At 46.9% G+C, this 26551-nt stretch overlaps 2 protein-coding genes across 7 annotated transcripts in view; both read left to right on the forward strand.

The window, feature by feature from the left end:
- KLHL7 (kelch like family member 7) overlaps nt 1-9555 on the forward strand; it is a 50772-nt gene extending 41217 nt beyond the window's left edge. For 4 of the 5 annotated variants that reach the window (XM_074267190.1, XM_074267194.1, XM_074267192.1 and 1 more), the window contains 3 exons: nt 1300-1501; nt 6239-6336; nt 8007-8421. In XM_074267190.1, coding sequence (XP_074123291.1) covers nt 1300-1501; nt 6239-6336; nt 8007-8290 — 584 coding nt within the window. In that variant the 3' untranslated portion in view covers nt 8291-8421. Of the gene's footprint in view, nt 1-1299; nt 1502-6238; nt 6337-8006; nt 8422-9114 lie in introns of those variants that run through there. The other variant, XM_074267191.1, reaches the window with a different exon arrangement.
- Nucleotides 9556-10967: 1412 nt separating this feature from the next.
- Nucleotides 10968-21815, forward strand: NUP42 (nucleoporin 42). 2 transcript variants are annotated; one of them, XM_074267196.1, is made up of 8 exons: nt 11003-11266; nt 12258-12498; nt 13826-13970; nt 14354-14495; nt 16837-16913; nt 17593-17679; nt 18972-19056; nt 20186-21815. In XM_074267196.1, exons 1-8 carry the CDS (start codon nt 11107-11109, stop codon nt 20782-20784), a joined length of 1536 nt encoding a protein of 511 aa, XP_074123297.1. In that variant the 5' UTR covers nt 11003-11106; the 3' UTR covers nt 20785-21815. The 2 variants fall into 2 exon arrangements, with proteins under 2 accessions (XP_074123296.1, XP_074123297.1); XM_074267195.1 differs by lacking the exon at nt 14354-14495 and having other exon boundaries at nt 10968-11266; nt 13826-13920.
- Nucleotides 21816-26551: the final 4736 nt, after the last annotated feature.

The raw sequence follows: 26551 nt of genomic DNA on the forward strand, positions 1-26551 counted from the left end.
TGTTGCAGGACTCACCCTTCTTCATGAGGCCCTTCTGCACCCACCCCGCCACCTCATCAGCTGGCTTCAGTTTCTGATTTCAGCACCAGCTGTTTAGAAAATCTGCTGGGTTCTCTAGATGTTCCCCAAGAGCCTGAGAGATGAGGCTACCATATTACCAATGCAACAGAGAAAAAAGAGCTCTGACAGTCAGAGGGGAAAACCATCAGAGATGCTTGGAGGCTTCCTTCCAGACCCTTCCTGAAAAGCAATCTATTGATGTTTCTTCTGTTTAAGTGTTTTGGCGGCTGTTGGCCTCCTTTTCTGGTCTTAATATTTGCAACGTCCAGAAGTAGAGAAGGAATTCAATTCAACCAAATTCAAGTCCTCCAACAGATATTGTCTCCTGTCTGCCACTATTCACCATCATCTGTCATGGGGAGACGGATGTAAACCATCTTCAGGAGATGGCATTCTCCTGGGCTAACGGGGCCATCTCAGGAGTCAGAGTTCCAGGGTGGAGTAGGATGGAGAAGGACAGAAATGGCTCTGTCCTGAATGCTCCTAAGGAGGCAGAGCAGCAAAGTAAGAGAAATGTAGGGGTCTCACCCTCAGAGATTTGCAGTTCAAATGCAGAGTAAGGGGAGGTAAACTAGCTTCTAACACACAACCTATCCCAGCAGAGTAGATCAGTAATGATCTTGGGAGTCAGACAAACATGGTTCATCACCAAAGGTAGGACCATAGAGAAATGTGACATCACTCATGCTTTAGGAGGGACCAACGGTTTGTTCTGTGCAATAAAGAAATCTAAATGAGAGGACTTGGAATTCCATTGAGTAGGGTTTTTTCCTTTTCCTAATTTTTTTTGATGTGGATTTACCATCTGGGCTCACTTGGACTGTTTTTCTTCCATTTGTACATTGGTACAATGTAAACATTGCTGGTTTAGGTAGTTTCTTTCACGGACCACTAGCTTGGAGGCATATTTAACTTTTCTTTTAAAATTAAACAGTGAAATTCTTCTTCGGAAGCTCAACCCACCCACAAAACAGTCTTCCCAACAGTTTCTCTTTCCCATAATTTCCAATATTTGTATAACCATACTTAGCCACTCTAAAAACAACGTGTGATGTAGGAACAATCTTCTTCTCATTTTGCTGAAATACATAAAATTTTTGTGGTTTTGGAATAAACTGATTCCCAAACCTTAAATTCTTCCCTCCAGTCACTAATCATTTGGCTCGCTAAACTCTGAATTCACGCGTGATTACTAAACTAAGGGAAATAAACACTGATGGAGGCCTTTTTCTCTTAAAGGAAACTCTGCTTTATACTTGTTTGAATGCTATGATACCAGAACAGAAAGCTGGCACACAAAGCCAAGCATGCTGACTCAGCGCTGCAGCCATGGAATGGTGGAAGCCAATGGTCTCATCTATGTTTGTGGTGGAAGTTTAGGGAACAATGTTTCTGGAAGAGTCTTGAATTCCTGTGAAGTTTATGATCCTGCCACAGAGACGTATGTATTGATCAAGAACCTTTTCTTTTATTTTTTCATTTCACAAACATTTGTTTTCTCTTTCTCCTACCTTGCTTCCCCATTGAAAACATTCGCTAACAAATGGACAGACTTGAGAAAAACTAGTTCCTACATCGGCCACGTTCAAAATTATATGTATTCTGCATCTTAACTTCATCCATCAGGAGAGAGGGGGCAGGCTTCAACACTAGCCCCTTGCCTTGGTGCTGGGGCCTGGCTTTGGTCAGAGTTCTTTTGTTTTTCAGAGTTGTTTGTCCACGCAGTGTCATTTTATTTGTAAATATTGCTTGTCTGGCTCTGCATCGGTTCATACAAATTATCCCTCGGACACTATCCCTTTGTCCGTTCTTCTGGCACAGTAGTATTCCATTACATTCATAAAGCATATTCCCCATTTCCTTAGTGATGGCCACTCCCTTAGTTTCCAATTTTTTGCTATCATGAAAAAATGCTGCGTAAATATTTTCTAATAGTTAGGCCCTTTCCCTCTTTCTTCAGCTCCTTGGAGGGGCTAGCCTTAGCAGCAGTATCACTGGACTGAAGCATGCAGTTTAATGCATAATGGATGAAGTTAATGACTTTATGAGCATAGATCCAAATTGTTTTCCAAAATAACCAGACCAATTTGTAAATCTGTCCGTCACACATTAGCGTGCCCTTTTTTCCACAATCCCCCAATAATTGGCATTTCTCTTTTCCCCATCATCTTTGTATAAGAGATGATGCCTCAGAATTGTTTTAATTTTCATTTTTCTGATTATTAGAAATTTGGAGCTTTTTTTATATGACTATTAGGTGTCTTCCTTGCTGTTTATAGATTTTGGTTATATGTTTATGGGGAAATGGTACTTGTTCCTATAAGTTTGCATCAGTTCTTTCGTATTTTTGATGTAAATTTTTTTTTAGATTGATAAAAGAGATTTATTATGGGGATTGGAAGTAAGATTAGAAATCCTGACAGAGAGACATAAAGTTTGATTAGGAAATAGGTGAGGATAAGGAGAGGATAGCACTGGAAAGAGTATTTCAGTGGACAGAGGCTCCTTGGCATAGCATGGCATGTTTGGAACCTCTGCCTGGATGTAAATTTTTTATCAAAGAAATTGGCTGCAAAGTTTTGTTTTGGTTTTTTCCCTGGTTACTTGCTTGAGAGAATACATTTTCATTCCTGGCATGGGGAACAATTTAGACAGAGGTATACCAAGATAAGAAATGGAATGTCACGCACAAAGTACAGTAGAAAGGCCAGTTCCATTTGTCCATAGAGAGAATGAAGAAAAGCCATGAGTAATAAGGCTTTAAAGGGAAATTATAAGTAGTTTGTGAAGGGCTTTAAATGCCAGGATGAGGAATTTATATTTCTCCTGGCATTAATGGGGAATCTATTGACAAAACTAAGCTCACTTTATCGCAGGCCCTCTGCTAAGCACTGGCTATACAAAGAAAGGGGCAGTTAGGTGGTATAGTACATAGAGTGCCTGCTTGGCCTGGAGTCAGGAGGATTCATCTTCCTGAGTTCAAATGTAGCCTCAGACACTTACTAGCTGTGTGACCCTAGGCAAGTCATTTAACCCTGTTTGCTTCATTTCCTCATGTGTCAAATGAGATGGAGAAAGAAATGATAAACCACTCCACTATTTCTGCCAGGAAAACCCCAGATGGGGTTGGACAGACTGAAGAGCAACCAAATACAAAGAAAGGCAAAAAAAGATGGCCCCTGTCTTTAGGGAACTTACTTGGCAGTGGAGGAGACAATAAATAACTAGGAAGGGCCTTCAGCAGAAGGTGATCCTTAAAGCCGAGAGTCACTGATTGGGAGGGTGTGGAGGACAACCCGCCATGTTGAGAAAGTGGCCGGGCCGATTCGTCTACGTGATTGGGAAATTGTCTGTGTAAAGAATGCCTGACCATTGGGGATTGATGTCAGAGACAAGGACCAGGAAAGAATGGTGTCGTGACATCCCAGAGAGACTCTGCAGGGGATGAGGGTGATCTGGCAGAGGCTGCAGGGAAGTCCAGAAGGAGAAGACTGAGAAGAAGCTTTTTGATTTGGCAATTAAGAGATCGCTGTTGGGTTTTGGAGAGATTGGTTTCAGTTAATGATGAAGTAAGAGTTAAGAAATAAGCCAGGGAAGTGATATGGTCAGATAGCTTGTGCTCAAGTTTAGGAGCATCGCCCATACTTTAGGAAAATCAGCACCTCTTCCGGGGGAACGTCATCATAAACACCTTCACAATCAAGCTGTCCTCCTTTCCACCCATTTCATTTAAACCAAGCTACAGTCCTCCCCACTGAAGAGGAGAGCTATGAAGATCTGTATCCCTAGTAGTTTTGTTTTTATTTTATTTTTAAATAAGTTTTACTGATGCCTTTTGTTTTGGCATCAGACATTTTTGGAAACCTTCCCCCTCCTCATGCCTAGAACTCAGCCCCATCTTATAATAAGGAAAAACAGTTAAGCAAAAACCCCCAGTTCAATGAGCTCATCTAACAATTTTTAGGCATCCTTCCCTAGAATTCCCTTGCCTTTCCAAGAGGAGGAAGTCTACTTCATGATCTCTTTTCCAAGACCATTATTGGTTTTTCAATTACTTAGGGATCATAGCCCTAAGAATTTTGGAAACCAATTACATTTTTATTCAGTATAGAGAATATTTTAAACATATGGCACCTAAGTGCTGTTCTGCAATTTAAAAGCATGTGTGTTGAAATAAAATTCGATATTTTTTTAAAGAGTACTTACATTTTCACAAATACAAAAATACTATGAACACATTATCTGATCTAGTTATCCAAAGGAAAAAACATCATCTGTGAACCTAATCTCACTTCTAAAAGGCAATGCAAACATCCAAGTTAATTTTTATGAAATTTCTCTACCTGTTTTGACATATTCCTGAATAGCTTTGAAATTATCATGGTTTTTTTTTCTTAATTATTATTTTCATCCTAAACTAAGGAATTAAGCTAATTGGCTTCTACTTGTGAAAAATAGAAATTCACAAACCGTCAACTTCTGGGAGTCAACTTTCTAAAACCAGAAAAGGACGAGGTCCAAGCACTACATATGGTGTAAGGAAAGAAGCATATTTGTAACATTTATTGATCTTTGAGTCTACAGTGGAGACAGTGATGCACATATATATATACTCACATGCATGCACAGGTGTACTTTGTATAATTTTTTATGAGGGAGGGACATGCAAATTGAATTTTTGTAGTTCAGTTCATTTCTGCTATGTGTACTATGGCCTCTCTATTTAAAGGCTCTTGTTCCAATGCTTTATTTTGGTGTAAAGAGTTCTAAAAGAATGTTACTACTGGAACCCAAGCTTTGGCAGATTATACCCACCAGTAAAGGCTTTGCTATTTAGGAGAGGCTCATCACAACGAGAACCTCAGGGGGATGACTTTTTTTCTTTTGGCCATTCCCTCTCACAGAGGGCATTTCCTAGTGTGCATAGGGGCTATTGTTCTCTGGGTTGGCAGAGGCCTTTGACAATAATGGCATCAAAGATCCTAGAAATAAAAGAATAGAGCTGTTTGGAGCAGCAGTAGGGTTCAGCATGTAAAGGCCTGGAAAAGGAATAAGTCTTGAATTCAAGTCTTGCCTGCCCCACTGACTTACTTTGTGACAATTTAGCAAGTTGTGTTCTTCATTAAGACCTCATTTTCTTATCTAGAAAAGAAGAGGCTTGGACTCCATGACCTCAAAGATCTTTTCCAAAGTTAAAATGCTATCCAAAGCAATCCCAATAGACTTTGGACAGAAAATGGAATCTGCATCCAGAAAAAGAACTAGAGATTGAATGTAAATCAACACATTTTATGTTCACTTCTTTTTTCCTGTTTTTTTTTTTTCCTTCTCTCCTGGTTTTTCCCTTTTGCTCTGATTTTTCTCTCCCAACATGATTCAAAAAACAATGTGTATTAAAAATAAAATAAATTTTTGTGTGTATATATATATAAATGAAGAAAAAAAAGTTAAAGTGTTAGTACTATAATCTCACATCTATTCCCTGCCTCAGTTAATTCATAATTCTAGAACTTTTACAAGATGCTTTCATTACAACCCTGCAAGATAGCTGGTACAGTTATTATCCCCATTTTACATGTAAAGGAAGTGAGGTTCAGAGAAGTAGTGAAAATTACCTACTTTCAGTCATACATCAGATGTGTCTTGAGCATGGATTTAAATTACAATTTCTTATGACTCCAGAGCCATTGCTAAGGTGTCTTGACCTATTCACCAGAATCAAAAATAGTAATGATACAAAAAGGACTATATCATGTGGAAAGAATCTGCTAGCAAATCTTTTTTTTTTCTGATGCAAGTCCTTTTGTAGTAATGAATAATCATGTCCTCCTCTATTTGCTTTGTGAAATTGTATTTTTATTTTTTATGTTGGATTTTCTTCAGGTAAGTCAGGCTACATCTATATGTGACTACCAGGTCAGCCACGCCCAGGACACCGGTCAGCCATGATACCAGAATAGTGGGGACAGCACAATCTCACCCTCAGACCCAAAATGATATACAGCACAGTTATGTGTGTCTGTGCACGTACAGCTTTGTACCTTACCAGCAAAGAGTAATTGATGAGCTTGGTAGATAACTATTTGAAAATAACTGCCTTTTTTTTCTCATAGATGAGAATAAAATCCTTTTTTCTTCCTCTCATCCATTCAGAAGTCCATTTCTTTTCTTTCCTCAGGTGGACGGAGCTGTGTCCAATGATTGAAGCCAGGAAGAATCATGGACTGGTGTTTGTAAAAGACAAGATATTTGCTGTGGGCGGCCAAAATGGCTTAGGTATCTGACTTAATAACTCCTGGCTGCTGCTGTCCAGGAATGGCAGTTCAGCCCACAATCTTCCTTTTAGAGGACCAAAGAGTGTGTCTAACTTAAAAGCATGAAGCTTGTCTTGTCATCCTTCACATAGATAGAATTAGTAGATCATTTTAAAAATGAAAACTTGGGTAAAATATTTGCACTGCAAAGGTGAACTGAATCTGGTCTAAACCTTCAAAATTTCAGGGGAGAAAATCATGATAAAAAGAGTTGCTTGCAAAATAGAATGAGTCTACTCTGTAGTTAATGAAGGAAAGAAGTTCTGAGAAACATGGGCAGGTATTAATGCTGAAAGGAAGGGATTGTCCATCTCATGTCTATATTGTACCTAACAGCCATGGGTTCCTACCTTGTAGGCCATACCTGCTTTGTGATGTTTTCTTCCTCCCACCTGGCAACCTTGCCCTTCATGGAGGTCAGGCCTGTGGGATGGGGACACTGCATTTCTGAAGGTGATTGCTGCCCAGCAGTTTCCCCTGGGAAGAAAAAGTGGGCAATACCCCCAATATTCCAGTGGTTTGGGGATGTCATGAATGCTGTACGGTATTGCCTCATGATACGGATCATGGGCCATCCAAGCCTTCCAGTCTAGGGAGAATCTCATCTATGCCTCCCCTTATAAGTTCACATCAGATGGTCTACCAGATTGTGGGGAGCCCCTCTTTTTTTTCTCATGACTCCTGAGGCTATCAATGGAGCATATAAGCTCTTCATAGGTTACATGATGTTCAGACACTACACTACCACCAGCCCACCCCTCACATATCCAGCCCTATTTTTCTCTGCTCACGTTTCCTGCCCACTGTTGCGCGTGCTCGCACACACACACACACACACACACCACACACACACACCACACCACACCACACACACAGGCATTGAAGAAACAGTTTACAAAACCTAATATAATTAATACAATTAATGCAATACTTAGCAATAGGCATTGTTTCTCCTTCTAATCCTAGTCCTGTATGGCAGGGCACTGTTTTTTAACTTGATGTTTAAATACTAATTTTTTCCTCTTTATTTCTTCTGAGCATGTTTCTCTTTTTAAAAATTTAGTTGGAAGGGGAGCTAGATGGCACAGGGGATAGATCACTGTCCCTGGGGTCAAATCCAGCTTTAGACACTTAATACTTACTAGCTGTATGATTGGGCAACTCCAATTACTTCATCGGAAAAAAAAAAAAAAATTTAGCTTAAATCTTACAAACTCTGAATGTGAACAAAACTCTAAATGGCAAAGTGAAAGAAATAATATTCAAATAAATTCAAAACTATATTTAAATATCAACACAAATATATTGAGATAGAAAGCAAGCATGTTACTGATCCGTAGAATGTTTGAAAGGCAGTCCAAGTAAAAGAAATAAGGAACTCTGAATACTTATATTCGAGTTGGACAATAATAAAATGCCACTGATTGTTTTCAGATATTTTCAGTATCTGATTCTGCCCTACATGGGATGTCTCTTCATTTTAAAAAGCACTAAAGCAAATATTTGTATGATTCTAACATAAGAGAAGTTATATACGTTGAAATATCTTTGTGTTTGGTGTTTAGTGGCCTTATAAGAAATATTTATGAAATTGGAATTATTCATTCTGACTCTCGTTTCTGTCTTTTAAAGGTGGTCTGGACAATGTGGAATATTATGATATTAAGCTGAATGAGTGGAAGATGGTGTCCCCAATGCCGTGGAAGGGCGTAACGGTGAAATGTGCAGCGGTTGGTTCCATAGTTTATGTCTTGGCGGGTTTCCAGGGCGTGGGTCGTTTAGGACACATCCTTGAATATAACACTGAAACAGACAAGTGGGTAGCCAACTCAAAAGTCCGAGCTTTTCCCGTAACGAGCTGTTTGATTTGTGTGGTTGACACCTGTGGAGCAAATGAAGAAACTCTTGAAACATGAAGAATTCTCACGGACAAGATATTTTCTGAGTCTTTGAAAACAATTGCCCCCTCGTGCTTCCTTCTGACATTTTTGTTACCTTTTTTAAAACTCAAAATTTGTAATTGGAAGTAAAATCCCTATTAAATGCTGGTTTTATGTGGGTGTTTTTCCTTCACAATCTAGCAAGGATAAACTTGCAAAATTGTAAGTCCTCCATGAAAATATAGCTTGCTGACCAAGCTCCTTTGTCCTTGCAGCTTTTCAGGTCCAGATGTGATCACAGGGTTGTGAGATTAGACAGATAACTCTACTCTCAATGGAGGCGCTGGGCGGCCTGGTCTGATTTACAGCTTCTGCTAAAGTCACAGCCGGGCTGAGTCCAAGCCGAGGTGCTTTGATGGAACAACTTGGTTTTTACTTATACTTGCTCAAATATTAAGGAAATGCTGCTTGTTCATTTGTCAACGCCAAACCTATTCCATTCTAAAAGTCGGCAAGACATTTAGTCCAAGCGTAGATAGGGTGCATGCGCACACACGTGGCAAATAGAAATCCAGTCATGTCTGTCCAACTCTTCCCTAAGAGGGTGCAAAATCAGTTTAATTCCTTTATATTACATGTTGTGTTGGAAACTCAATTTGAAGCTTAGGTCCTTTGTTTTATTGCTGAAATACCTCCTGCAGCACTTGTGGGTTACAGGAAGTCTGTCTCGCCATGTCCACTTTCAGTAAAATAAAAAGCAGTTTAAAACTTCTAGACTGCCTAGGGTCACATTGATAATTATGTGCATCAGTTGTTCAGCTCTGTACCACATGAAGCCATTATTGATCTCTTCCTGGGAGACAGAGTTCGTTCACCTAAGACCGCGCTGCCCATTGTCCTCCGATATGTAAAATGTCACCTCCGGGCTTAATGTCTTTTCCGTATCTCGGCCTGCAGGACGCCACGTCTTTTCCGCAGCTGCACTCCAGGGCCAATCACATCTTTAGGAGTCCTTTCCAGGAAGCTCTTCCCATGGACAGTCAGCCACTGATGTTTTGCCTTTAGGGAGTCCCGGAGGTCCTCAGTGTTCCTACCTGACAGGAAATCCTCGTGTAAGGGGCCTGGGCTCGGTTTTGCCTTTTCTGGTTATGAAGATTGTGTTCGATTAGCATCTGGTTCTTAAGTTTGTAAAATAATTTGTATTTTGATTTTCATTGTATTCAATGATGTTGATACTATTCTAAGCTCCTAATTTCAGAAATTAAAAAAAGGGTAGTGGAGTCGATGATCAGACCCACACTGGAGAATTCTTCCTTGTCCATTCTTAAACGTCCTTCTTCCATGGGCTCTCGCAGCACTGCGCGACCCTGTTCAAGCGGAATCAGCTGGCGAGGCTGCTGTTCTGCCGGGCTAGGCTGCGGTTTCAGTCAGTTACAATGCACTCAATCGAAGCTCGCTTTTAGTTTTGTTAATAACAGCAGCAGCATAAAGTACATTTCATTCCCCTTGTTGGGCGTCAGTTACAGGTGTGCTCAGTCTGCCAGCCTCGGGGCGCTGAGAGGGGCACTAAGGCTCTCACTGGAGGGCCGGGGCGGCCCTTCCTCGCTCCCCTCGTCCGGTCCGGTTCTCCCGCCGGGAGACGGCCCTACGCTTGCTTGGAGCCCTGGTTTTTAAAGGCGCCCTTTGCCACTTGTGGTTAAATGGCCCAGCGCTGCGGAGCTTCCCGTACATGTGAAAGTGTAATGGCTGACAGTGATCGCCCCTTAATAAGAGGAGACGCTGGGATTCTGACAGCAGGGGGAGAGCCACGTTCTCCTGTGGTGGGGACCGCTCGGGGCCCGAGAAAGAGGTCTCCCGGGCCCCCGCCGGACCAAAATGGCCGACCCTCCCTCAGGAGCGGTTTCCGGGAAGTTCTCCGGCCAGTTAGGAGGGGAGCGGCTCGAGGATGAGAGCGGGGCCTCCATAAGCTGCCCCCAGTTCTGGAGCCTCGTTCCCAGCGCTCCGGTTCCCACGCAAGGACTGGGATCCCCTGGCCTTCCACCCGCTCTCGGGGTTTATGAGCAGCCCCACTGGACCCAAGAGCCCCTCCCTTGGGAAAGCATCCTGTTTGGGGTCAGGCCCCACAAGGAGGCCTCCTCCTCAGCTCTCTCAGGGTCCGAGGGTCTGCTGGCCCTCCGCACTATGTTGCAATCCTGCTTAAAGAAGCAGAATTGGAATAAAGATTCCAATTGTTATCCCCCCGGAGGTCAGAGGTCAGGGGGCGGGGCTAATCAGAGGGGGTCGAACTTGAGCCTTGTGCCTGGAATTATGGGCTTGTATCCAAACTGAACGGCTTAAATGCCCGGAGGAGGGGAGGCTTGGTACAGGGAACCTATCTTTCCAGGCCTCATTTTCTCTCTCTATTCGGAGGGGACCTGAGTTGCACAGCTTAGGTCCTCAGGCCACCCCAGGCCTCGTTTACTGCTCTGTACGATGGGCCACCGATGGGGTTTGCAAAACAGTAAATGAAGGTAATCACCACATTAGAGGCACGCGCATGCGCCTCCTGCCAGCGCGCGGCCGTTAGCTGCGCATGCGTACATTGAGGCAAAGGGCCTGGGGCCGTTAACGGGCCGCGTCCGGATTGTCGCAAGAAGGCGTAGGCCTCGGAACGTCATGGCCCCGCCCACCAAAGCTTGCCCTCTATTGGGCGTGCGGAGCGAGGTCCCGCCCCCGGTCTCGCGCCTGCCGGCGCTGGAAAATGACGCAAAACTGAGGCGGAGCTTCTCGCCCCGGCGGCGGCGGCGGCGGAGTAGGAGGGGCAGCGAGAGGCCGCATCGGGCGTACTTCGGGCCTCGGGCTTCGCCGCCGCCATGACCATCTGCCACTTCTTCCTGCAAGGCCGCTGCCGCTTCGGGGAACGCTGCTGGAACGAGCACCCGAGAGGGGGCAGTGGCGGCGGCGGGGGCGGCGGCGGCGGCGGTGGCGGCGGGGGTCGGCTTCCGCCGCAGCAGTATCCGGCGGCGCCCTCCGGTACGGTGACCCCGGGGACCCCTGGCAGGGTCCGGCCCCGAACTCAGGCTCGTGTATAAGTCCTCACTAGAAGCCAAGCACTGAGTCAGATGGGGGGAGGAAGGTTCCGCCCGGCATTCAAAAGGTGCTAATGAATGCCCTCCAGACCCCGCCCGAGAGGTAGGGGGAGGGAAAGGCCGCAGAGTCTGGGCCTGGGGGAGGAAGGTGCCTCGGCCGAGTCACGTGACTTTCCGGGACTCGTTTTATTCCCCTGCCAAATGGGGGACTGGGTGACGTCAGGGTCTCTTGAGGCAGGAGCCCATTTCCCGGATGAAGAAACTGAGTTGAGACACTAGTGTCGGGGGTTCCCGTGACCCCTGCCCCTCTTTGTCCCCCCCCCAGAGGATGAGACGGGAGAGGAGCAGAAATCTGGGGAAAGCCGCCCGACGTCGCCCTTCTCTTGTTCTCTTAAATGGCTTGTTAGAGTTAAGGTGGGAAATGGGCTGGGTTTTTCCACTCCATTAAAAAAGATGTCATCTAGCAATTCAGCTGGGGCAAAGTTACCCTTAGCTCCAGGTCCCTCGGGCTCAGCGAGGGGGCTTTGGTGTAAATGAGGGATAATGAGGAGGGGGATAGTCTGGGCAGTCCGAGGAAACGTGGCCGCCGCGGGGCGGGATCGTCCATGTTGTGCGGCCCGGGCCTACGCGCCAGACGTCAGCATTCCCCAAGACCGCTGGCCCTGGAGGGACCGAGGCCTCTCCCGAGCCGCTTTGGGGACAGTCTTTTACTTGTCAGCCGATTCCGGTTGGGCTTAATCCAAGCGGAGTTCCGCTAGTGTTTGCTTCATGGATGGTGTGTTTAAGGCTACTGCGCCCCCTTTGATTGTGCACACGGCCTCTGTCGGGGCGTCCCAGATAGTGCGGCGCGGCATACCCAGTTCTACCTGTGGGCGGCTGTGAGATTTCTGGTATTGCGAAGTAAATGGCCGTAAGTGCTTTGTTTTTTCCTTCAGGTTGTAGCAGAGGGGGATGGAGCAGCGGTTCTCAGAGATATTCCAATGTCATCCAGCCGTCGAATTTCTCCAAATCCACCGCCTGGGGGGGCAGCAGAGACCCGGGGAAGGCGCCCTTTGGCGCCTTTGACTCGGGGCCCTCGAGCAGTGGAGGCAGAAGTGTGGGGTTTTCTCAGAATAGATTCTCTTCGCTGAACTCGCACCCAGCGGACGGGCAGAAGGACGACGAGGACAAACTGATGTAAGTGGCGGCGCCCCTCGGGGTCGGAGGCCCTTCTGACCCCTCACTCTCACGCTGTGTTTAGGGGCGGAACGTGGGGCGTCCAGTGTCTGACTTTCAGGGATGCTTCTCGGCCAACGTGCCCCGGTCACTGGCCCTTTCTGACAGATGGGGAAACTGAGGCAAAGTCTAACGATTGGCCCAGAGCCACCCAGCTAGGAAGGCCCTGAGGCCGGACTCGAATCAAGTTAGGCTTATTTTTATAGATCCCTAAGAGTTTCAGCTGGCTAAAAATCGGAAGGGCTATTTTACATTTCTGAGTGCGATCACGCCCTCGCTCGCTCACGGAAGGCCCTTCCTGTGAGACAGGCGGGAGAGGTTTTGGAGGAGCAGGATTTGATGCTGTCAGGGACGAAAGTGTCCGGGGCCGGCTTCGGGCTGGAGCCCGCCCCTCTGCGGGGCTCGGTTAAGCAGCTGTTCTCACGCGCTGTTGCTCTCTGGAAGCCGCCCGGAAGGTCTGGTGAATGGCACAAGCAGCAGCGGTGTGGGCTGCATTCTGAGCCAGTGCGGAATTGAAAAATAGCCCTCTTCATAGTTGCCTAAGTGTGAATAAAATCCCCCTCAGCACAGTGACCCGCTATCTGTGAACTTTTGCATTAACGTTTTCTCAGTATAACAAAGTTCTTGACACTGGCTGAGGCACAGTAGTCAAATCAGCGGGGAAAGGGAAATCGGGACTGCTTATAAAGTCAGAGCGCAGCCCTTTGAAATGTGTCCTCGATGTCTGGGGACACGCGGTGCCCAGGAGGCTTGGACTGGCCCTAGCACTGGCCTCCCTGCCCGGTGAATGACAGTTTTCTGCCGCACGCTCTGTCTGCTGCGGATAACGTAGTCTTGAGGTCTGGGCCTGGCCAGAATGAGGACGGGGGAGGAGCAGCCGCTCAGAGTCCGACCCGCAGGGGCAGAGTAAAGATGGATAGTATCGTTCTTGTAAACGCGCCTGTTGTTAGGTTAGAAAATTCCTCTCCCGTGACCCCGAGAGTTCTCGGGCGCTCCAGCAGCCCGCCTGGTTCGCTGCAGGCGGAATGTCCAGGTAGATGCCAGGGGAGGGGTGCAGTGTGCCAACCTTCCTCTTGTCCCAGCTCGGCCCCCCCAAGACTGCTAAAGAGCACCCTGCAGATGAACGGGCAGATAAATCTAAACATATAAGGAGACCTATGCAGAGATAGATCTACATATAGATTGATAACTTTTCAGTGTTTTGAAGTCATTAAAAATGGATTTTAAATAAAGTATTTTTTTAAATGTATCATTCTGAAGCTTGTTTTATTGCTTTTTCCCCCATCAGTGAAGGAATAGTAAAGGACATGGAGGTTTGGGAATCTTCTGGGCAGTGGATGTTCTCTGTTTATTCACCAGTGAAAGAAAAGCCAAATATATCAGGTAACAGAGGAATTCTCTCTACACATGCATGTTGTCCATCGCTTCTGCCAGTCTTGCTGTTGGGTGCCGGAAGGTGCCGCCCTGCGTCACAGAGGGACCTTCCCCATTTGGGAGTTCCCTGTATCCGTCTCTGTGCTAACTGCTTACCGGGTCTGGGACAGCCAAAGGCGGAGGAACTGCCCCCTTCTCTGCCCCTTGGGCGGGAAGAGCAAAGTAGAGGCCGGGCTCTTCCCCTGGAGTGTGCTTGGGGCTCGCCTTTGGGCTGAGCTGGCTCCTGCATGGGGATGTGTGGTGCTTGATGGTCCCGGGGGGCTAGAGGCGGGTCCGGGACCGCCTCTGCCCTCAGCGTCCCTTCTCCGGGTCTCAGAAAGCGGATGACTGAGAGCTGGGAAGCCCATCACAGTTCCCGCAGCCCTTGTTCTGCCCGGGGCAGGAACAAGCAAGCAGCCTCGGGGCTTCCCTCCCACCCCCCAGCTCGGCCAGACTCTCCCTGGTCAGCCCCTCGTGGCCCCAGTGGGGTCACCCCAAAAGGGAAGCCTGGAGTTCATGCCAAGGCAGTCCACAGGCTCGGGCAAGTAAGAACAGAAGTGGGACAAGTATGGGGTGGGGTCGGCTGGGCAGGACGCTCGGGCCGCCGAGGCTTCTGTGCGTGTCCCGGCGGCAAGGCCCCTGTCTCGGGGGCAGAGCTGTCAGCGGCTCGGCCGGGCTGGCACCGGGGTCGAGGGCAGCCCCTCCCCAGAAGGCTCCACCTCCCGGCCTGTTTTTCCTAGTGTGTGGAGCCCTCGTCCCTCTTTGGCTAATGACTGAAATCTCCCCAGCTGGCCCCAGCCCCCTGCCTTCCTCCTTGTTTTCCACAATAACAGAACTCCCTGTTTCTCTGCTCCTTCACCACCCCCCCATTTGGCCTCCGCCAGACTCACAGGAGCCTCCCTGCTTCCCCACTGCCCCTCGTCTGGGTCCTGCACCCATCTCAGAATTTTTGAATATCTGAAACAGGATTAGAGAAGAACCAGATGCATTGAAACGAAGCTAAGGTCACAGCAGTGATTTTTAAACACTGGTGGGCTGCAGGCTCAGAAGCCCTGTTGCACTCAGTCCTTAGAGGAACAAGCTCTTGGGCCTCCACAACCCCCCAGCAAGCCCAGGTCCCCTCTTCCTGTCCCTGATTGCTAGTGGCACAGGTCACTCTGGCCTCTTGACCACCTCCTGCTCGTCCCCTTAGGGAGGGCCCAGCTCTCTTGTGCTGGCCATGGATCCCCCCAGACCCTTTCTTGGGGAGAACAGGCGTGAATAAAAGCCACACTGACAAAGTATGCGGTCTGTGCCGTCTGTCGGCACTTCCTGTCAGTTCCCTCTTCCCCAAGGCTGCCATCAGCCTGGCGTGGGCCACATCAACTTGCCCCGAGGTCTTTGGCTTAACCCTAATCTGGCTCTGGCCCAGCCCCCCACCCCATCCCCATTCAGTCCACTCCCAGGCTCTCCTGCCTTTTCACACTTCTTGATATCCAGGGCCTGGAGCACATGTTCAGGGCTCAGCCCCGTCCTGTTTTCCACCCAACCTGTCTCTGCCAGACGTATCCTGGGTCAGACTTGGCTGCCTCCGACTGGGAGGTTGGTCTTGTGCCTCGGTATCTCCTGCTTGATGCCCTGCCTGGCACATGGTGGGCACTTGGCAGACGTTTCTTCATTGGCTATTGGACCTTGCTGAGCCCCGGGGCACAGTTCTAAAAGGGATCGGTCCCCTCCTTCAAGGAAGCTGTGTTCTGGGGGGTCCGATAGCAGGGGAGTTACCTTTTGACCTCTACTCTCCCTCTGAGAGGGTCACAAGAGGAGACCAGCAGCGAAAAGACTTCCTCATGTAGGAAGCAAAGAGGGAAGAAGGCAAGGGAGAAGACTTGCCGCCCCCTGAGAACTGCCATGCCTTGAGCCTAGATGGCCCAAAGTCTCCATCAGAGTGTCAGGGCGTAAATGCTGCCCCTGTGAGCCCCTCTGGGGCGGCCTCCCTCCTCTGGTAAAGGAAGGCTCAGACCCGATGGCCAGTAAGGGCCCTTCCAGCCCTGCGTCTGTTCGCCTAGGGCCCAGTGGACTCAACAACTTCCCTCTCCGCAGTAAGTCTGCAGTTTGGCAGAAGTGGGGCGGGCTCAGTGGTGAGACCTGGGCCAGAGGCCTTGGACAGGAGCGAAGGACTAGCTGGGAGGGGAGGGAAAGAGCTGTGTTTGAACCCATGCCCAGAGACAAGGGCAGGATGGGAAACCAGCCAGGGGTGCCAGGAGCAGAAGCATTGCATCCCATGCCACTATCCCGTTGCCCTCAATGCCATCAGGACCCTCGTAAATACTCCATCCTGTTCTCTGAAACACCCATCTCTGCACACAGGCTCTCCTTGGTGAGGGCCTGGCTGCAGCCCCTCCATCCCCACCCCACACAGACACCGTTGGGGCATTTTCTTGTCAAGGCCGCTCCCCCCGCGGCCGCCTTGGTGAGCCTTGGCCGGCTCCAACCTGCCCTCCACACTCCTCCCAGAAGGAGTCCCCCAAATCAAATGTGGAGATTGGGTGAAATGATGTGGAAGGTCTGTGAAAGGGGCCTTGGAGCTGCCGTAATCCTTTTCATGGTGCTGACAAAGCCCCACAGAGCTGAAGGTCTGAGCAGCCGAGGGTCCCGTCTCAACCTGCCCCCTGCCCAGATGGCGGGACGTTCTTGGGGCAGGCCGTGGTCCCGGCTGGCCTTCCAACGGATGCTCCTGGGGGCCGAGGCTGTTTGAGTTTGGTCTCAGCTCCTCCGTCTGTTGCCTCCTTAACACACGTTTCCTTGAATTGTCAACCTTTTCATACCTTTGTTCTCATAGTAACTGGAGGTCTTTTGGGGGGGGTAGTTTCTCTCTCCTTTCAGATTTCAATTGATTTCTCCTTGCAGGTTTTACAGATATTTCACCAGAAGAGTTGAGGCTTGAATATTCTAACTATATAAGCAGCAATAACTTACAAAGTTATGTAAGTTTCTTTCCTGTTCACTTTATATTTAGACGTCATGGCCAGCCATCTCTTTTTGCATCTTTTCTTCTCTGTTCATTGTTGTTTATAAAGTGGATGAATTTTAGATTTGGGTTTTTTTTTTTTTTTTTTCCTTCTTGAGGATAATTTGATTTTTATTTCAGAAGCTTTTTCTTTAGTTGACCCAATTACATAAAATTATGGTAACTCTGGCTTTATTAATTTGAAACCTCATTGGATTTTTTAGAAAACTCACCGATGGCAGTCTTAAAGTTCTTTCTATATGTTATGCAAATAACCACATCCTTGATGTGTCCCAGACCTCAAAAGAAATAAAGCTGGACCTTGAGAGAGTTAGTAACCTTTAGAATTGTATGTACTTCGTATCTGTCTTCTATTGCCTGTTAGCACAGGGAGGGGTGAAAAGGGTGGGTACATCTGTGCAGGGTCAGTGGACATTTGTGGGTGGGCCACAAATGCTTTTTATAACCCCTTTCAAAGCTGCGGCGGCAGATCCAATTTTGTTTGGCTTTGTAATTGGAGAAAGTTATACCTAATGGGATTGATGCGAACAGTTCTTTAAATAATAGAGATTTTGCCTTTGTTAATGTTTAGCATTTAAAATATCTCTGAACTATCCAATAGTGACAAGCATGTTTATCCGTTGTGTTTGTTTCAGCTGAATTCTGTCCAGCAATTAGTAAACCTGTGGAAGAGCAGGTTACTTGAGCTGAAGAATATAAATACAGCAACCAAAGGAGCATTGGTAAGAATGGGACCTCAAGCTCTCTTCCTGGGTGGTAGTTCTGACCACCCTTGGAAGCAGAATGTTTCTTTTCTTGTTGGGGAATAGACTTTTTCCATAAACAGTGGTATTAGGATATTAAGAATTAGTAGAATTCAAAAAGGAGGTTTGGTTGTTTTTGTTTTTGTTTTTTTGAGAAAGGAACTCTGGCTTTAAAGTTAGGAGTCAAGACCTTTTGGTCTTATCTTAAAGAATGATATGATAATTGTCTTTGATTGACACAATGAGAGTGCTTCCTAAATATCTGCCCTCCCTCCCTTCCTTCCTTCCTTCCTTCCTTCTTTCTTTCCTTTCTTTCTTCCTTCCTTTCTTTATTTCTTCCTCCCATCTTTTCTTCCTTCCTTTCTCTTCCTTGCTTAAGAATACTTTAGAAACTTAAGTTTTTAGTTTTAATGTTAGTTAAACTTTTTGAAAATTGGAACAAGTTAGATTAATTCCAAGAATTTCAAGTTGAGCACTTGAGAAGTATAGAAATTGGTTTTTCAAATGGTTAGCTATAAGTACCTATTCATTGTAATGGCAGTCGCCTCTTATAAGTGAACGCTCTTGATGATGCATGCATTCTTGGTCATTTATCAAAATCAAGAAAAAAATGATTCTGATTAGTAGAAGAGGGTTCCAAATTGACCCATTTGTCTCTAATGACACTTAGGATAGACTATAGGACATATCAGCCTGTCATTCAAATTATTTTTTTCTTTAAAATCATCTTAATAGAAAAGAAATTATGTAATTGAATAAATTATGGTATATTAATGTAATGATGGTCATTAAAAATAGTAAGAACATACTGAGAACTATGGAAAGAACAATTCCAAGAAGCAAAGCCTGATTAACGGGCCCGGAGTAAAACTTTGTAACAAAAGAAAGAAAGAGGCAGGAGTCTTTGAGCAGAATTGCTTGCCCAGGGCTCCCGGCCTTCTATGTTATACAAGGCTGTATACAAAGGTATACAATGGTATCCCCAGACCAGATTTTCTTGACCTAGTTCTCATTAAACTAATGAGTTTGATTTTTTTGTTTTTTGTTTTTTTTAACTAAATGTATTCTAATCGTGACCAGGGATTTTGTAGTGTGACACTGAGTTGCCTGATATTTATCAACATTTGTAGGTCCGTGTAAAATAGACATTGAAATGTGCCCTTTTCTACTTATATTTATCTAAAATGAAGAATTCTTACATAGATAGTTATATGGAAAAAGGTTTTCTCAAAATTAACAATTGAGAATTGGATTTGCATTTGTTCTTTAAGTTTTCTAAACTGAAGAATGAAGGGGCTCAAGTGGTTCCTACCTTTGGATTTCAGAATCAGCCAAACTCCACATTCGGTTCAGCAGGTATGTTATAAGGGAGTCTATCCTGTTTGTTCCCTCGCCGGCCCCCAATGCCACGGCCCAAGGCCTTTCTGTAGCTCTAAAGGCTTTTTTCCGGGGTCATTGGAAGTTGGAGCCTCATCATTCCAAATCAGGCCGGCCCGTGTCACTCCCCCTCGTCCTGGCAGTCGGTCCCGAAGGGGACAGACTCGACCGCAGCTTAATTTTGGAAGCGCTCTCGTAGGCTTGGCCAGGTTCTGGCCTCCCCAACAGCCAGGAGTAGCTGGCCCCGTGTGGGGAAAGATGGGAGTCTGCTCTTCTTGGAAGGGCCATCCTAGCCCTGCCTCTGGGACCTCAGAATGTTCAGAGCTGCCTCCCAAAGTCCCCCCAGGAAGAGGACCGTTTGTAGAATAATAACAGAACAGCGGGTGAGAGGCCAAAGATGGGGTGAGGGTTCCTGGGCAGGCCAGTGGTAGTAAGAGTGGGGGCTGGTAGCCCCAGCGGGTGTCTGGGTATTCATTCACAGGAGGTGGGCCGGGGCCGAGGCCCTCTGCTTCAGAACTCAGGAGTTTTTGTTTGTTTTGTTCTTGGATTGTTTCTTGGAGGAGGGGAATTTTTTTTTTTTTTTAAAGTGTCCCAAGACCATTTTAGGGTGGGAGACCCCACATCTGTTGCCCTCGTCCCCCCATGTCTCCCCTCTGCTTCATCTTTGTGGCACACGGGTCTGCGTGGGGACGAGATCATGGGTCTTGTTATTCCCCAGCCCACCCCCAGCCTGGCCCAGAAGTGAGGCCAGGGGGGGAAGGGTCGGAGCGCCTGCCCTCGGAGTTGGTGGGGCCAAGCGGCTTTCCTGGAAAAGGTGGCCAGCCGGAGCCTTCTGGGGACTTTGTTCTCTCTCCCCTCCCAGCCCTTTGTCTGCTCTTTCCCTTCCTCCTAATTGCTGCCCCTGCCATGGGGCTGGAGGTTTCCCAAAACACTTTGATCATCACAATGGGCAGCTCGGTAGCACCAGGCCGCAGGCCTCAGTGACCCCCGAGACCCTCCCCCACGGAGGCCCTTTGCACTCTGACAAGTGGCCGGGTCCTGTCCCCGAGCTGGGGGCGGCCGCAGCCTCTGGCCTGAGCAGCTCGCTTTGTTTTTTGTGTCTCTGTAGCCTTCCCGGGGAGCAGCAGTAACAGCAGCAGCAGCAGCAGCAGTGTCCAGAATTTCAGTTTTAAGCCCACTTCGGGATTCGGGGCCGCCCCGTCCGGCAGCAGCACCTCTGTGTTTGGCTCGCCAGCCTCCCCGGCGCTCACAGCTGCGTCTACCTCCGGTTCGACAATGACCTCCTCCGCTCCCACTTTTGGGTTCGGGTCGTCTTCCACCATCTCGGCAGCATCTTTTTCATTTAAAAGCCCAGAAGTTTTTAGCTTTGGATCAGCTGGGTTTTCAGGATTTCCTGCTTCCTCCCCATTAAGCACAGCAGGTGCCACCAACAACCCTGTTTTTGGGGGAGGGGGCGGCGCGACAGGAGGGGGTGGCTTTGGCCCCTCGGGCTCGGGGGCCACCTTGTTTGGACTGCCCACCGGCGGCTTTGGGTCCGGCGGCCCCTCCTCCTCCGGGCCGCCGTCCGGGGCCGGTAACCCGGCGGAGAACCTGTTCACACCCAAGAATGAACTGACACCCGAGGAGCTCAAACAGTTTGTGGCAAAGAAGTTTACGTTAGGGAAGGTTCCCCTCAAGCCACCACCGGAAGGGCTTCTGAGCGTTTAAAAGGACACTTTTAAGGAGAAAGGAGCATGTCTTTTGTGGGTAATTTGGATAATTTGCACACATGATGATAACTAGATTGTCCAGGCTCCACACTGAAATGTTTTTGGCTTTGAAATACTTTATTTTCCTCAGTTATGTTTTCATGTCCTAGGCCAGGCAGTTGGAATCACAGCAAGAGACCCCTAGCAACCAGGGGCTCCTCTCCACATAATTATGGATGGGACGCCCTCCCGAGGGTTGCCGGTCAGCTGGCGGGCTTTGTCCCGGCCCTGGCCCACACGGGCTCACCTCCTACCCCTTCCTCCTCTTGGCGGCGTCCCTCTTAGGGGGGTGCTGCCGCCTGGAGCCAGAAGAGATGACGCTAGCCAGCTTACACAATGAATACCAGACACTAGAACTTTTCCTTCACTATAGAGGGGATGTGTGTTAAGTATACGTTTAAATAGAACCGGAGAAGTTTTTGTTCCTAGGTGATAATAGGCCATTTTTCCTTCCCACAAGTTTGTGTCCCTCTTAATTTTGAAAAAGTTTCAAACTGAGGGTTCCCAATTGAATTACTCTGAGCATTTAGATGAGGAGTAACATCTCGATAGCAGATGATTGCTATAATCTTGATAATTCTTCTCAATGCCTTGTGAAGAAGAACATCCCCATTTGATAGATGAATAGGGAAAGAAATGGAAGTTGTGACCTGCCCCATGAGCTCATGGCGAGTGCACAATGGACCCGGGATTCTGCTTGGGAGCCTTCTGCTGGGAATTGTGGAGCCCACTGAAGGCTCCTCTTTGTCCTCCGCCAGGAGGAGTGAGCTTTTGTACCGTTTATCTCCCGAGAAGGACTGGAGGCAGAGACCTGCAATTAGCGCCTGGTAAAATCGATTCTGAGTTCTCGAGGGTGGGGGTCTCCCACGCACTCCTCGAAGCCCGGAGAGCCGGCGCTGGAGGCGGCGTGGCCGCGGAGGTGGGTGGCTTGGGTCGGGCTGGCTTTTTTATGAAAATAAAAACTTTGCTAGTAGCTGTGTTCTCTGTGAATGTGGCACGTGTGATGTCTTGTTTTTTTAACCAGCAAAGAGCGAGCAAGTTTGGCGTCCTTTCAGAGTGCCACAGAGAGACTGGGTACCTGCCAGGCCCGGGACTGGGCACCAGGCTCCCCACCCCAGCCCTCCTAGAACCAGCCAGCATTGGGAGAAAACCTAGAGCACCCCAAAGATGCCCAGGTGAAGAAGCCCCTTGCAATCAAAATGGGAGTTGGGAGGGCCCCAAAGCTGCCCCCAACCCCGTTCAATCACTGACCACCTGGTGTCTGCCTGGTCTCAGGGAGAGAGCCTTCCAAAGCCAGGCTGAGCCTGGGCAGGAAGTATTGCTGGAGTGGGCTAAGGGCCCGCAGGACTGCAGTTCTCCCATGGAGTCAGCAGTGTTATCTCCCAGGGCTGCTTCTGCCTCCTCTTAAGTGCGAGCTGTCTTAAGACTCAGTGCCTGCCTAGAGCTCTGACCCTTCCACACCTTCTGCTCTGTCAAGTTCGGGTCCTGTGCTCAGCCTTTAAGACCCTCCCCAATTTAGGGCCGGTCCCGAGCCTTGGGTCATTTGCACTGGTAGTCAGCCAGAGTGGACTCCTGTGGGTCCCGCAGACAACCTGCGCTCCCCCTGGCTCCGTATGCCCTGGGTGCCTGCCTTTCCCTTCCCTTGATGGATTCCTGCTGATTCTTTAAATCGGAATTGCTGCACCGCCTCCCCAGATAGCCCGGTCAGAAGATTTGACGGCCCGCTTTGTCCTGTGGTGGTCTCCGTATTAATCCCACAGCAGTGTGCATGGGATGGTGATCTCGATCTGAGGACTCACATCCCTTCTTTCTTAAACTTTGTTAGTCAACAAGCACTTACTGTCTCCCACCAGGTAGTGGGCTAAGTGTTAAACTTTGTTTAAAACCAAACCACAAAAGGAAAAAATAAGAAACTTTGTCTCTTTCTCCAGCCCAGTGCTTTGCACTTAGTAGGCATTTAATTAATGTTTCATGATTGAATAGGAATGAATATTTCCTTCTGTCCCACCTGGCTTATTTGAATATTGCCATTAAGTTGGAATCAGCTTAAATGTCGTTTTAAATGACCAATTTACTCTAATTGCTGCTTTAAGTGTTAAGCCTGACACTATCAGTTGCATTTCTGAACTGAGATTGAGTATCCTTTTTCTAAATGTTATCAGAATGAATATAGCAATTTTACACAAATTAAGGTCCCTCAATTCTGTCTTTTAACTATCTCTATTAAAGCATAAAAATAAGAAAAATGCTAAGGAGTGATGACCCATCAGAAGTGGAACTCCTGTTTCCTTTCATTTACTCCTTCAGCAGAGGCGAGTTAGACAGAGTGAAATTAAATAGCAAGTGCTGGAAATTCAGCCGCATTTTGAGTTATGTTGTTGAACAGCAGCTGTCACAAGCTGCTTCTGAGTTTTCCCCACTTAATAAACCTTTGTTGGATTAAGTTAAATCAAACTTAACGTAGCATTGAGGTATGTGTTGATAAATCATAATGAAATCTAATAAGGATCTTCCCAGGGAAAAAAGGACCCCCTTTTCCCTTGCTCGGGCAGCATTGATGGCTCCCTGATACTTTCTGAAGTAAAATCCGGCTCCCCTATTCAGCGGTGGCAAGCTCCCACCTGACAGCTCGCATCCCTGCCCCTCACAGACCCAACATTCCGGCCGTTTGCTCTTCCTTACACACAAAATTCCATTTCTCGACTCCACGACTTTGCACAAAGCCCGGAATGCTCCCCCCGGTCACCTCCACCCCTTGGAATCTGTCACTCAGCTCAATGCTTCCCCCTGCATTAGGCCTTTCCCCATTGTGAGTGGTCGCCTCTATCGAAATTAATGTGTATTTACTTTGTCTACATCTTCCATTTAGTTATCGGCGAACATGCTTCTTCCCCACGGAAGGCAAGCTCCTTGAGAGTGGAAGCACTTCATTGTCGTTTTCTGTCCCCATCGCCTGGCAGAGTGCCGGTCACAGAGCAGAAACTTAATAAATGCTTAGGGAATTGAATTTTCTTCTAGCCCTCCCCCCCATTATCATCAAATAACTTCAATGTGATGTTGTGATAAATGGCAGCATTCTAGGGAGACACAATAATGCTCCACTTATACAACATACTTCTGGCCATCCAGAACGCAGCCCGTAAAGCCAGAAATAATTTTTTTTAATCCCCGAGAAATAATAACATAGTTGTTATAAAGCCTTTGTACTTAACTCCCAGGAGAGCCCCCGAAGAGGGGCCCTTTCTCAAAAGAATCAAACTGTTAGGAATTCTGCAAAATTCTCTATAAAGACCCTGCTTTATTTTATTTTCTTCTGTCCTCAACCTTCTAACTTCAATCCCTTTTCTCCTTTCTACAATTTAAAGAAAAAGATCAAAGAAATTTCACACACACACACACACACACACAAGAAAGACACAAAGAAAAATGTTTTTGAAGGTAGATGTTATACAATTACAATTTATCAGTGATAATATTCTCTGCGCCGCAGAAAGCTGTGTAGTTAGAAATAATCCTTCTTTTCCTGCCCTAAATTACAGCTGACCCACGACTCTCAAATTCCTGAAGTGGCCATAATGAATCTTTTAAGTTTGTCAAACTTTCGCCAAGCCCGTTGGATTAAGTACACAATATTAACGAAGCGTGTCACTTAGATGGAAAAAGAATGAGCGGTGAAACACTCGAGTGAATCCAGTGTAGAGGTTGAAAAAAAAAAAAGTGACTTAATGAAATGGTGAGGGTAGAAATTTGAGTGTTTGTGGGATAAATGAAAATGAAGCTTAATTCATTCCATTTTTTAAAAATTGTGTTTAGGTTGTGTGTCTATCCAATTATACAAGACAAGAAAGGTAATTTACAATCAATACACTAAGCTGTTGCCTTCAGGCCTTTTTCTCCAGCACATATGATCAACCAGCTGGAAGTCTCTTCTTATTTCCTCAGCCATTTATAATTTAAATAGCATTTAGGGCTGTCAGCATCGGGCGCAGAGAAATCCTCTAGCACTCCGAACATTGAAAGTGAAGGTTCTGCGGCTCTCTTGGACCCTCCCTTCTAGGCTCCTCTGATACTTGTGTCCTATAAACATCACCACTCCACCAAAAAAAATAAAATTAAATAAAAATCATTGTATGTTCTTTTAATGTTGTACAAAAAAAAACTGAATCGGAAAGCATTTTGTGTTTAGAGCTAGAAAAGAATGTGTTTGATCCAGTGCCTTCCGTTCACTGGGAGTACCTGACATTTCTGCAGCCTTCCATTGGGAGCTCCTGCACTTGGGCAGGGACCTTTTGCTTTCTGCTTTTCTTTGGATGTCTGGCACACAGCAAGTGGTGAGTGGATGCTTGTGGACTTGCCAGAGTCTGCAGCTGATCCTCACAACACTTTGAGGGGACTGATTCCAGTCTTCTTAGCCCCATTTTACCAATGAGAAACCAAAGTTTGCCTGTAAATGAGCAGGTAGAGGAGCTACTGTTCAGCCCTCAGGCTCCCCTACTCCAGAGCCAGGGCTTTCTCCTCCACTATGTTGCCTCTCTTCCCCCTTATCTGAAAAATACTGGACTGAGGCTCAAGGCAAGTTAGGGGGAAAATAAAGAACATGGTTCCCCAAGAACCTCACAGTCCCAAATGGAGGATGCTACTGAGTGGTCCATCCTACTGAGAAAGTGCTGTAACGTTTAAGAAAAATGAGATCCAGTTAGTCTGAAAAGTCTTCCTGGAGGAACCAAGTGGAATAGATCAAGAATTTAATGTTTGTTTGTTCGATTGAATTTGTTTTTAATATTTAAAATAGAGAAAATGATGTGTTTGCAAGGAGGAGATAAGCCTTTGGGCAAAGGAAGCGATAAGAACTGGACCTGTGGTTTCATGGATATAGGGAACTCTCCAAAGGAGAAACTCCCTCCACCAACATAGATCAATAAATACCCCCTTCTCTGCTTCTTAGTTTGAAGTGTGCACAAGGTTTAACGCCTTGGCCAGAATCACAGGATCAGCATGTGTCCCAGGAACACGGAACGAAGCGCACTCAGATCTTCCCCGAGCCCTTTCCACTAAACCGCAGCCAGAAATGTACTTGGAAGCAGAGAAGCTGCACTTTTAGCCAGCATGGGATGGCGTTCACTCAGCCGAGAAGCCGAAAAGCTTAATCACTTCTAGTTTTTCCGGATGAGAAAGGGAACAATAACAAAAGACATTTGTACATCACATGTTTCTTAAAGTCACTATTTTGAGGGAGGAGAAAGGGAAGGGGGAAAAGCAAGGCAATCGTATTTTTAGAAAAGAAAAGTCTTCAGATGTTTTATGATCCCATGTCTTACACATGGTGCTGGTTTACAGGAAACCCAGCAAGAGAAAACACCAGAGAAAATGAGGCTGAAATATGGAGCAGAAATGACTCTTCATTTCTCGAAACTGTTCAATAAAATTTTAATTGTATAACCCCTTCCCCAAGAGGAGTGGACAGGGACGCCTTCCAAGTGTGTCTGATGAAAATTAGCCAGATTCTGTTTTTCACAAACTTTAACATTTCCCTTCCCAGAGGATCAGTACTTGGATGGAAGGAGAGGAACTTTGAAGTGCCTTCCACAACACCCCTTTCCTTTCCAACTCTGGTGGTCACCCCCAGTGTCCCAGAACCCCCCAGGGCAGGGCTTTCTGCTTCCATAAGCTGAGTCCCCACTTGTAGTGAAAACCAAAGCATCTCTCTGTGTGCTTTTTGGAGATCT

This window comes from Sminthopsis crassicaudata, chromosome 5, assembly GCF_048593235.1.
Source record: "Sminthopsis crassicaudata isolate SCR6 chromosome 5, ASM4859323v1, whole genome shotgun sequence".
In the NCBI taxonomy this organism is placed as follows: Eukaryota; Metazoa; Chordata; class Mammalia; order Dasyuromorphia; family Dasyuridae; genus Sminthopsis; species Sminthopsis crassicaudata.